This window comes from Mangifera indica, chromosome 1, assembly GCF_011075055.1.
Source record: "Mangifera indica cultivar Alphonso chromosome 1, CATAS_Mindica_2.1, whole genome shotgun sequence".
In the NCBI taxonomy this organism is placed as follows: domain Eukaryota; kingdom Viridiplantae; phylum Streptophyta; class Magnoliopsida; order Sapindales; family Anacardiaceae; genus Mangifera; species Mangifera indica.
In genome coordinates this window covers 3,928,024-3,940,514 of record NC_058137.1, presented here as the reverse complement: position 1 = coordinate 3,940,514, position 12,491 = coordinate 3,928,024, and the positions used below count along the sequence as shown (strand labels likewise).

Here is a 12,491-nt window from a genome sequence, read left to right as displayed (position 1 = left end):
GTTTGGGTGGAAATTGCGTTTCTTCTTTTTTTTTTTTTTTTTTTTTTTTTTTTTTTAAACATCACTACTTCGTCTTCTTCTTTCAAAATATGCACAGCTTTCGGTTCCATCACCAACCGTGCTAGAGACTTCTGGGTCTCACCTGATTCTCCCAGATGGCAATCAAAACTTTTCGATTTCTCCTTCCAATCACCTGAATCAACTGTTTTTTCGTTGAAAGTTCCCAACTTACACGAATCAATTCTTTTACTCTTTGGTTCTTCGTCATATAAGATTAGTATGACGTCTAAATCTGAATCATTTTCCTCTGCCATAAGAACCGTCCATCAGAAAGGTCAACACTTCAATTGTCACTATCTGATAAACAAATTTAGATTTAACTAGATTAATTTAGTTGAGAAGAATTTAATAGTTACTAGTTCAAACCTCTGGACTAGTAATCTTTTCACTACTATAAATAATGCAGTTTCTTTTTTTCATCTCTTCTAAGATTTCATCTTGTTTCACCTTTCCGCTCCATCAACTTCCTTTTTTATAATCTTATCAATACCTCTGAATCCCTGATAACTGATTTGGAATTTGAGTTTAATGTCAATAAAAAACGTAAATGCCTTTTGTGGTCTTGGTGATGGTGAAATGTTCTCTGCCAATGTTAAACTGGCCTGGCTCCAGTAATGGCAAAGACTCTCCAGTTGACTTGAATGTCAGTGGCCCTCCAGTGCTAACAATGTCCAATTGACTTGAATGTTAGAGGGTTAACGCTAGTGACACTTGCTGAAATCGCGGCTTTAATTAAGCAGCATGGCACTCTTTGGAGTCGCCTTCTTGACATTAACATTGGATTGATTGAGGACTTGATGAAATTTCCAATATTCAACAATAGGGATATGGATCCTAATTTCTAAAGACTCAAATTTGAGCGGCTACTGTGGGTTTGAGATACTTGCAATTCCTCAAATTTGTTACTCTCCTAAGTTTTTAAGTGTCTTTTAAGTCCTCTCGCAACAAAATTCAAGTTTATATAGTTCATCTAAATCAAAATATCTAGGATTGTATTATTTTGAAGAACGGTGCTTAATATATGAACTCTTGTACACAAATTGATGTGGTATTAATTAGCATTAGTTGAATTGACTTTGTCTAGAAATTCATCTATTCATTTGTTTTACATGGAGAGTTTATATTAAAAAAATTGTATATCTAAATTATTCTAGAAATTAATATGAATATAAGGAATTGATGTGGTAATAATGCGTGAATATCACATAAAATGGTACATTACTTGAAACAATATTTTTTTTAGGCCAAAAAACTTGTTCCCACCCAAGGTTTAGTTAATTTGCCACTTTTATCCATTAAGTTTAAAAAATTCAAATACTTATCTGTCAATTATTAAAGTTAACAAAATTTATTAGTATTAAAAGTGTAATTATCATTTAACTAGTAATATTATTAAAAAAATAATTTTTTATCTCATTTCTTTACCTTAATTGAAAAACTAACAATTTTTCCTTAGCCTAAGTTTCAAAAACTTACATTTTCCCCTTGTTAAGGTTTGCATTTTTTCTCCTATTTCTCCAGTTATGGGACTCCGACAACGAATTGATGGCACACCGAGACAATAAGCTTCCATCGGTGTTTTTCATTGAATTGGCTATGGAAAAGGCAAATCACACAATTGGTTTTGCATTTGTTGTCAAAAACGAATCAACTTGTTCTTGGGTTTTCGTCCGATCAATTTTTTGATTTTTCATTCGCAATACTAGTTCTCTTCATCTGTTATCTTAGATCGAGCCACTCTTCCATAGATTTCTTCATCAATTAGAGATAAAAGGAGAAAATGGTGGAAAACAGAGATGCAAGTGTGATGTTTCTAAATTTAAGAAGGCAACTGTAAAATGAAAATTTCAAATAATATGAAACCCTTGGACAAGGGGAAAATGTCATTTTTCTAAATAATGCATTCCTTCACAAATTTTGGTTTTCTATTAGTATGTACAATAAATGTTAAAAAGGGTAAATTAATAATTTTTAATAAATTTAATAGATTTTATTAACTTTAATAACTGACTAATGAATATTTAGATTTTTAAAACTTAGTCGGTAGAAATTTAGGAATGGACTAATATTGTATGGGAATAAGCCTTCCGGTCTTTTCTTTTAAATTTATACGGAATGCATTATATTATAATTTTTTTTATTCTACTTTATGAGAATATAATGTGGATAAATTTAATTGCTATTTGCGGTTGAAATGGGAAGTTACATTTTGACAAAAGAAACTTGCTCTTTAGAATAATTTTTTCACTTTCTAAAAGAAGTGAAATCACATATTATAATTAAAAGCGTTTTCTCTCAGACTCTTAATTTTTATTTATTAAACTATCTAAAGTATATATCAATTTTTAATAGATACCCATCTGGCATGCATCTAGATTTTCACTTAATATATAAGCATATACATTGACTCAAATTTAAATGCTTAATAATTATTGTAAAAATGAAAATAATATACTATTTTTTGGTTTAGTATATGAATAATTGGAATACAATCTTCTTTAATTTTAAATGGCCAAAGGATTATTTCTCACCCAGAGTATGTTGTAATCTCAACTTTTCACTCATTAACTATGAAAATCTAATTTATTCATTTATAAACGGTTAAAATTAACGGTTTAAAGGAAAAATTCGTTATTTTATCTATAATATTAAAAATAAATTAAATTTTAATCTAGTTTCCCCCTCCTAACCCCTAAAAACTAACCATTTCCCCCTAGACCAAGTTTTAAAAAATAGCATTCCCCCCCTAGGGTTTAGCTTTCAAACCCTGGCATCAAATCCGTCGCCATCGTCGACAACGAAGCTTTCAAGAGGCATCACCATATTCTAGCCGTCTCTATTTTCTCCTCTGGAACATCGATTGGTCGAGATCTGACTTGAAAAGTCGAAAAGCTTTGTCGAGAGGCGAAACTTTTTGTTTTCCCAGACGAAGACAAGGTCGTCGTCTTCATCTGGAAAGACGAAGAGCTTCGTCTGCTGACAAGACTCTTTAACTTTTCAGACTAGATCTCGATCAATCGACATTTCAGAGGAGAAAAGAGAGACGGCCAAAGCATGGTGATGCTTCTGGAAAGCTTCGTCGTCAGAGATTGAAAGCTAAACCCCAAACAGGGGGGGGGGGGGGGAATGCTATTTTTTAAAATTTGGCCTAGGGGAAATGGTTAGTTTTTAGGGGTTAAGGGAGAAAAGAGATAAAATTTTAAGGGGTTAGAGTTTTGTTAATTTTAACCGTTCATGAGTGGGTAAATGAGATTTTCAAAGTTAACGGGGGGAACTTTGAGATAATAGCATACTTTGGGTGGGAAATAGTCATTTGGCCATTTTAAATTGACCATCCAAATAATTATCACTTGGTACCACTCTACCTAATAGTTTTGTCCTTTTTGTTAAGGCACCTTCTTGGTAAGAAGCTGAAATAAATTTATTCTTGATATTATCGAAAATATATTAGATTTTAATTAAATAAAATAATGAACAAAGAAAAATAATACACTCATTGAGCTATTTAATTAGAGTAACAAAAACAATGATAGAAACATGTATTAAATAACAAAAAGATGTTGGTTCTTTATGTAATCGGGGCATGTGGGTTGTTGGACCCACCAAAAACTGGAAAACGGACTCCACAAAGACTTGCTTTATAATTTCTTAATTACATGAAGACCTTGCAACTATCAATAACAATTCTGCATTATTGCCTTCTTTCACAAGAGAGAATTTGTTGTTTTGGGTCCCAATCCCCCCTAAAAAGCCTAATTTTACTTACCCTTTTGTTCGTTTAGACAACTCAACCAAAAGGATACATTAAATTATAAAATTGACAATTTTATCAAACTTTGGGACCATCATATTGATGCTTCTCAAATTTGAAGATAAATAATGTTTTCACCTTCATGAAGCCTCTTCATTGTCATTCAAATTATCTTTACGGACAAAGATAAATAATGTTAAATCAGAAATATACCCGTGTTGAATGAATAATGTACGTATAAGGCTGAGTTGTGAGGTTAATAATATTAGGAGCCAAAGGGTGCCCGATGAGGGATGCCTTTTCTTCTTCTTGCACTTGAAGGAGGTTTGGGAGACGTAGAAGGGTAAATGTGATGCTGTGGCTGTAAGCCTTCACGCAATTCTTCTTGTTGTTTTGATGAGACTAATTTTGATATTCCTTCTCTTCTTTCCATTAATGCCTCATTCTTAACCTCCAAGGTAAAGTTTGCATCTCCATTTCTCTTTATTTCTGCAAGCTAAGTAATTAAAGAAAGAATAAAAACAAATTTATATCATATAATATAAATATAACAATGTTGTTGATGATGATGATGATGATGCCTCCACATGCCCTAATTTTCCCCAATGTTAAGGTGGATGTTTGATATAGAATAATGATGAATGGTGGGTGGTTGTGATGGTGATGGATTAAGAATGTGGAACATATTTGTATACATATACATGCATGATGAAATCATGGCCATATGATGACTTTTGAATGGTGATGATGAGATGATCGATGAGAACAATGTGGGAAAGATGAAGAAAAGACTAACCTTACATCCCAATGAACAGAAACGAAATGGGTCGAGTAAGCTTCTTCCGCAAATTTCACAAATGTGAGCAACTCCTTTGCCACTTCTCGGTTGAGGCCTCTCATTGAGAAACAAAACTCGAGCACTGTTTATCACATAAGTTTGAACTCCACTTATATCTAGCACCTTTTGAATCTCTGAAACTCTCACTACATCATGATACGACGATCTTCTTATCTGCAAAATCAACAATTCTTCGGCAATTTTCCCTTAATTAATCAAAAGAAATGAAAGTCCTGCAATGTCAATGTATTCAAACCTGAATGACTTGATGATCTTTGTGTTTAGAGGAGCGGCAGTAGAAGCAAAATGCATCGCCATTGCAGTCTAAACAATACATATTACATTCACTCCTGGCGGCATCTCCATGTGTACGGCACACTGTAAAAAAGGCCGTGGTTAACAATGGCTCCAGCCATGGAGGAACCAGCAATGTGCCCTGTTAACAAGCCAAAGAAATTAACTTCATCATATGAAATTTAGTCTTTTAAAAGAAGAAATGAAGAAATCTTTACCATTTTCAAAGATGGAGAATTGCAGAAATGGGCAATTGTTGAAGAAATGTGAAAATATGAGATTGAAATGGCTGAGGAAGAAGGAGGGAGGGAGAGAGAGAGAGAGAGAGCGAAGAGATCAACCTGTAACTTATAATTCAACAACAAAGCAACGCCTGGAAGACTATGAGACAAGAAGGTTTCATAAACAAATGAAGTAAAAATATACTCTGAGAATCTCAACGGATGAGATGACTCGTGGTGGCTGAAGTTGATAAACAACCGTTGGATCATTAGACAGCGATAGGTGGGATGGCGCTTACGCTTCCTTGGATCTTCTTTGCGTCTCTACGTAGGCAGTAGGTCGGCCACTTGGCCACGCATGAGCTGTTCACACATTTCATCCTTTTGTGTCACGTGTACCTAACTTACACATGGCATCATCAGAACCGTTTACTTCATAGAGACCCCACACTCAGGGCAATTTATGAAATTAATGTTATGGGCGTCGAAATTGAGTGAAAATGGCTAATTGTGATGCCCTTTTCCCACCCTCCTTGTCATCGCAAGAATTAGGAAATCCCAATTTTCATCTTCCCAAAAAAATTCCTACTTTATTATATATATATATATATATATATATATATATATATATATATATATATATATTTACGTAACTCCCATTATAATTATAATTTAAGCAACACCTTTTTATTTTTAAGCCAATCGGATAAATACTATAAAGTCCAATGATGAAATTCCAAAAAAAATAATGGGTTAAATAATAAGTAATCAAATCTTACCTTTTCAGACATTTTATTCTTAGAAAAATAAAATAAATACAGCTTGGTGAGAGGAGGCACTTTAGACAAAATACATAAAATTAGGCAGGATGTCATGTCGTGATGTATATAATTTATATATTTTATTTATTTAAATACTCATTGGCCACCTTTCCTAGTCATATATTAACCAAAAAATATCTAGCTGTTTAGGTTAATATAATCGTTATTTTGCCGGCACATATAGATGGTAGGCTGATGGGTTCCAGCTCTACACTTCTCATTGATGGAGGATGATCATTACCGTTAATTTATATCATGATTGATTATTATATTATTATCACAAAACAACGTTATGATTGGCCAAGAAAGATTCAACAGAAATATTCTATATCTTGTTTGATTGGTACAATTATTAAGAGAATTTGGATCAATATTATTTTATTTTTTTATCGTAAGATGTAATTAGAAATATTTTTTTTACATTGTTAAAAATATTTCTAATTATTAATAAGTTTAACTTCTTCCTCTAATCAATGAATTAAATAATGTTAATAGGGTAAGTCAAACCCTAAAGTAATGTTATGGGGAAAAAAGAAAACCTTTTAATTTTAGAATGGAAAAAGCACATGGGTCAATGAACACGAAATTTCATTAAATTTTGTGGAAAACGTTTTTAGTGGCGATGATTTTCTATTTATGCAATATGTATTGATCAAACATGTTATGCATTTCAAAGAATAAAAATGGACATTTCTCAAGAAATAATATTAATTGCAAAATTCTTTGTAATATCAAATCTTCCAGAGACGCATCGCAAATATTGAAAGATAGTGATTAATTTTTTTCAATAACGAGAAATCATATTTGGGTTGAATTATTTTTTTGGATCAAATCAATTACTTTGAACTAATAAAACCTCTGATCAGTGATCAATTTTATAACTATTATACTAGATAAATTAGGAACTTAATTTTAAAATATTATCGAAATAATTTTAAATCTATGTTTTTTATTTTATATAAATGAAATCTCTTAATTATCAGTCATGTTACCTTGAGGGTAAGAAATGATAATCTTTCATGTGGTGAAGGAAAGCGAGGAATCTGTAAGGCAGAGATCCACTTCTTTTAATCAATTTGAGGAAGGTTAAGAGACATTTTCAAAAAGTAGAGAGCTATATTAGGGTTTGTCTATGTTCTCAAAAAGTAAATTTTCCCGTGAAAGAGGCAAAAAAGGTGAAAAAAAGCTAGCTTCATTTTGATAATATAGTGAAACATATATTTTAATGAAGGGCTAATCCATATGATAATTAGTTTAATACACATCTTATTATACTTCCGAGATAATGATATCCATATTCTCACTATATATTATAACAATAAAATTATGTGTATAAAAAATATATAAACCTACTTAATCATATAATAACGTATTATTGTTTGTGTATATAATATTGTTTATATTATAGTATTACACTCAAAGAGTGACGTGATATTTCTCGTTACATAAAAAATAAGTTAATGAATTTATTTCATAAATTTATTTTATCAATTATATATTTTTATGCATATTTTTGCATTTATTAAACCTTAATGTAACATACAAAAAATGACATTTTACATAATAATAATTCTGAAAAATCACTTCCTATATAAATTATTTTAACAAGGTACCAAAACATTTTCATCAACAATCAAGACATCACAATCACAGGAGAGCATATCACACAATTGAAGGGATCCCATCTTTCTTTTATCCATCCTTTTTTGTCCATTAATGATGCCTTTGATTGACAACTTAATTGCACCTTTAAGAATCCAATTTGGGTCACACCTTTTGTAAAAATTCTTTAAATTTTTCGATTTTCGTAAATATAATTCATTCTTAATTAAGCATACTTAAGTGAGGTTTATTCCTTAGAAATTCCATAAACTGCCTTAAAATTAGATTACATTAAAGCATCACTAAGTCTCCTATCTAGCATTAATTTTTCCTTTAAAAATTAGAAGAAAAAAAGTAATGTTATGTATATATATTTTTGTATATATAATTTAAGTACATAGATAATGTATTATTATATGATTATATGTTATTTTATTATTAATTCAAAATTATCCAATCACAGAATAACATATTATATATAAATTATGTATTAAAAGTATGAATATATAATATTATTAAAAAATATGGGATAGTTTCGTTTTCTCACTTGGGTGTTGATGATCAAATTATACAATAAAATATAAAGCATTAAAAATAAGACTTTAATAAAGGAAAATATGTTTTTATTTACGGCATTAATATTTTTAATGAAGAAATTATAACGGTAATGAGATTTTTTTTTATTTTAATAAAGGGAAATATATTTTTAATAATTAAACTTTTTTTACTAAGTTATAAATTTATTTAATTTTATTAATAGTATAAGTAATTTATCGTTAAAATAATATTTATAACTATAATAAGATTTTTTAAAACGAATTAATAAATTATAAACTGATAAAGAACATTTGATAAGCCAACCTATGTAATCATAAGAATCTTTAAAATGTCTTAATAAATTATTAACTGATAAAGAACAATTTTAGTAAGGGAGAATATTTTCACTACTACTTCTGCCTATACTTAGATGTGAGAGAGACCTCACAAATCCTGAAGACATTCGATCAAATTGCTTCATAGATCGAGCCTTAAACGATCGACTCTCCATTAAAACATTTCTTAAGGAAGAACAAGAAGAAGAAGATTCTTCTTTCCTTTTCTCCCTCTGAATATCAACAAGAACATAAAATTGATCCATAGATAACGACCTCTTCAAACCTCCTGCAACCAACTGCTGCCGCTTCCCGGCCTCCGGCAACACCATCGGCATCGGCAAAACACTTGAAGATTCAATTCCTGAACTTGACAGGCTTTTATCAACCCCATCATCGGGTAAAATTTGAGAAACAACGTCATTTATCCAGTGACTCATAGGCAAAACGTCGTCGTTATTGTTAGGTTCAACCATTAGTGACCGGCAAAGGGGGCAGCTGGAGTGTCGCCGGAACCAATTATCAATGCACGAGATATGAAACGAGTGTCTGCAATTAGGCAACAAACGACAATGTCGCCATCTTGCAATTTTCCGAGGCAAATAACGCAGTCGGTTTGATCCACACGAAACATAACGTTGCCGTCCTTCTTTGTTGAGGAGTAAGAGAGAATCGGGATTGAGAGGAGGATTTTCTCTCCGACCCCGCAAGGGAATTGCTGATCGGGAAGTGGGTTCGAACGGCTGAATCGGGAGCAAACCTCAATCTCCGTCTCAAGCAATATCTAACAATGAAGAAATGGTATGCAACTATTGCTAGAGCTGTGGCCGCTATGCCCGCCATAGATATCAACAGTGGAGTGAAAAATGACCCTGAAGCTAAAGAATGTTCCGGTGAAGACCCTACACCATCCATGGCTCATCATCTACAGAATTCTTAACAACGGATGGTAGCTTTTTATAATCAGGGAGTTAAAAAGTTGAATCAAGTACAGAATGAATGGGTTTCTGTTGTTGAACTGAGATAGAGATGGGTGAAGAGATGGAAGTGGCAGTGTACACTTGTCAGGAGTGACCATAAAAGTTGTGAAGTACTGGGGCACGTGGCTCACTTGTGACAATTGTCATGTATCCGATTTCATATAATTTGCATTATTAGGATATGAAAGCACCTAACATTGATTTGGAAGGATTATAAAAATGGAGGGTTGGTGATGTTTCCTCAAATATTCATTTAGAAGAGGTCGGATAGATGAAGATTAGGTGATCAATAATACGGATGATCTAAGCTAAAGCAAGAATTTAGCTCGGTGATATCTAGTGTTGGTCAAATATGTATATAAATATAGTTTTTCGTAATGCATTTTGTGGTTGTTGGACGGTGGAAACTGACGATGTATGGCTGTTTCCAGGCAAAATCTGCATAGAAATATCAACACGTGAGCAAGAATATATGGGCAGCCGACTGAATCAAATTATTTTATGTTGATGCAAATTTTGGTAATACCCAATTAGTATGTTGCACATTGTTCATTGTTAGAAAGTTCTTGTAGCATTAATTACAATTTTATCAAATTTGGTAGAATTAATACATATGGTTGCGCAGCAGATTACTATCAGCATGTTAATTTCTGATATGTTAGACGGATGGAATTATATACCAATATTGAGAATCCAAGATTAATTAATGGATCAATGATTCTTTATTTGCTTGTAAGCAAGAAATTAATGGAGTCTAGAATGAAAAAATGAAAATAAAAAACTAAACCAATGGAATAGAGGCTCAAGCGTTAAAGAAAAACAGTCATAGTGTTCAATTAATTGTATCAGAATGGAAATAGATATAACTTAAAACCACCTCAATAAGGAAGAATTCCATTAGGTGTGGTGCTACTCCTGCCCATCCTTAGTTGTGAGAACGACCTCTCTAATCTTGACGACAAATATCGTGCCCCATATGATCTACTTTTCATTAACAAATCTCTTGATGAAGAAGACGACGAAGATGATGATTCTTCCTTTCTAATCTCACTTGGTGTATTAATAAGCACAAAATACTGATCCATGGATAAGGATCTCTTCAACGCTAGAGCCAAACATGGTGGTTTCACTTCACATGGTAACAATAATGACACACTATGTCTTAGCAACGCATTCGGACGTTCCTCCATTGATGAATCACTCGACTCACTTCCATCGCTGGTGCTACTACTAGTTAAGCTACCACCGTTGTGCCCATTAATCTGATTCGAATCATGAACCCCGTCTTCATTTGTGATTTCGTGAGTTACAGGCGTGGCGACATCTAAACTAGTCCTTTCTTCAACAAGAGGTGACCGGCAAATGGGGCAGCTGCAGTGCCTTAAAAACCAATTATCGATGCATGCTACATGAAATGCATGCCTACAATTAGGCAACAGGCGTACCATTTCCCCATCTTCCAGCTCTCCAAGGCAGATCACACACTCGGTTTGATCGACACGAAAGGCATTTTTCGTGTCATTCGTTGTCGAATAAGAGAGAATCGGAATTGTAACGAGGATTTTCTCTTCGACCCCGGAGGGAAAATGCAGATTGGGAAGTGGTTCCGAGGCAGAAATAATATCAGTAGATGACCTCAATAGCCGTCTCAAGCAATATCTAATAATAAATTGATGGAATGAAATAATGGCTAGAGAGGCAGAAACTATGCCTGCCATGGAGATCACAAGGGGCGTGAAGAATGAATCTGAAGCTGAATCAGGTGGTGACCCTACACCATCCATAGCTTATCCTCTACAGAATTTCCAAGAAACTGGTGTTTAGATTTCAAAAAATTAATTTACATGTATTTGATTTTGGTTAAAATTTGGTCATTGTTGGATTCAATTTGGCTTTAAAGGTGTAATAAATATGTTTATATAAGAGTGAGAGAGTCCTATCAACAAGGCGATTGCTTTTTTGCTTTGTTCTCTCAAAGTGTTTCCAATAATTTTGGGTTTCTGTTGTTGAACTGAGAGTTTGGGAGACTCAAGTGGATTTTGTGTGGTATAACTTCTGACAATTGTAAGATGTTCATGCTCTCATGGAGGTTTCATGTATCATTCTTACATTTTAAAAGTAAGTCTAGCTACTTTACCTTATATTATTAACTTAGGTTTTGTATACTGTGTTCACGTAATTTTGATGGACTTAAATTATAGGTGATATAGGGATTAGTTAATGTATAGCAATATTTTTACTTTTTTTTGTCTTTGATAGATATATACTTATTACAATTTTTTCTTTCTGTCAATTAATAGGTCTAAGCATAACCTGACCACTAGACAAGATGAATTGTATTAGAACTGACTCAAAACTAAAGTTGAGCCAATACAACTTGGTACAACTTATTGGTCATGTCTATTAGGCCGCTTAAATTTCACTGTAGCATTTAAATAATCTTTTTGTACAAGGTAGACATATATTGAATGATATAAAAGCAAGTTTATATCCAAATGTTATTGAAACCATGGATTGAAAAACCGGACCGGACAGGCCGGTTCATCTGATCGGACTATGAATCCGTACTATAGATGGATATTGTTGAAAGCAAAATCGCTTTAGGTTTAAAATTAGATTGAACTGCAGTTGAACCATCGGTTCGCACTTGAACCGCAGTCCAACCCGGTTTGCTAGGTTCTTGGTTCAAGGTTTCATATAAAATAAAGTTTATTTTATTTGTTCAGGTAATCTGACGTTTCGTCCCGTCAAATCAAGTATTAAATTGCACCAATAAATTTTTTCTTTGGGTTAAAGGGTTATTTAATAAACCTTTAATATTGTTTCTTCTTCCTTGCTCCAAATGCAGAGGGAGATTTGCTGCAGGCAACAATTTACTTTGTTGCTTGGAAATTCAAAGTCCGTTCACTGATCTTTTACATAACATAAAATTTAATATGTAAAACATATATAAATAGATATAATTTTTATAAGTTATTACATAATAAAATTAAAATTTTGATCAAATCGACCGGTTTAAACGATTTGACCAGAATTAATATTTAAAATAGTT

The 12,491-nt window shown here is 32.5% G+C and overlaps 2 protein-coding genes across 2 annotated transcripts; both read right to left on the bottom strand.

The window, feature by feature from the left end:
- Positions 1–3,531: 3,531 nt before the first annotated feature.
- Positions 3,532–9,374, bottom strand: LOC123226101. The gene is made up of 6 exons (XM_044650583.1): positions 9,220–9,374; positions 8,568–9,008; positions 5,285–5,405; positions 4,906–5,085; positions 4,608–4,823; positions 3,532–4,307 (listed from the first exon to the last, which is right to left on the bottom strand). Exons 1-6 carry the CDS (start codon positions 9,372–9,374, stop codon positions 4,077–4,079), a joined length of 1,344 nt encoding a protein of 447 aa, XP_044506518.1. The 3' UTR covers positions 3,532–4,076.
- Positions 9,375–10,317: 943 nt separating this feature from the next.
- Positions 10,318–11,223, bottom strand: LOC123226083 (RING-H2 finger protein ATL17-like). The gene has a single exon (XM_044650565.1). It carries the CDS (start codon positions 11,221–11,223, stop codon positions 10,318–10,320), a length of 906 nt encoding a protein of 301 aa, XP_044506500.1.
- Between the last annotated feature and the right edge of the window lie 1,268 nt (positions 11,224–12,491).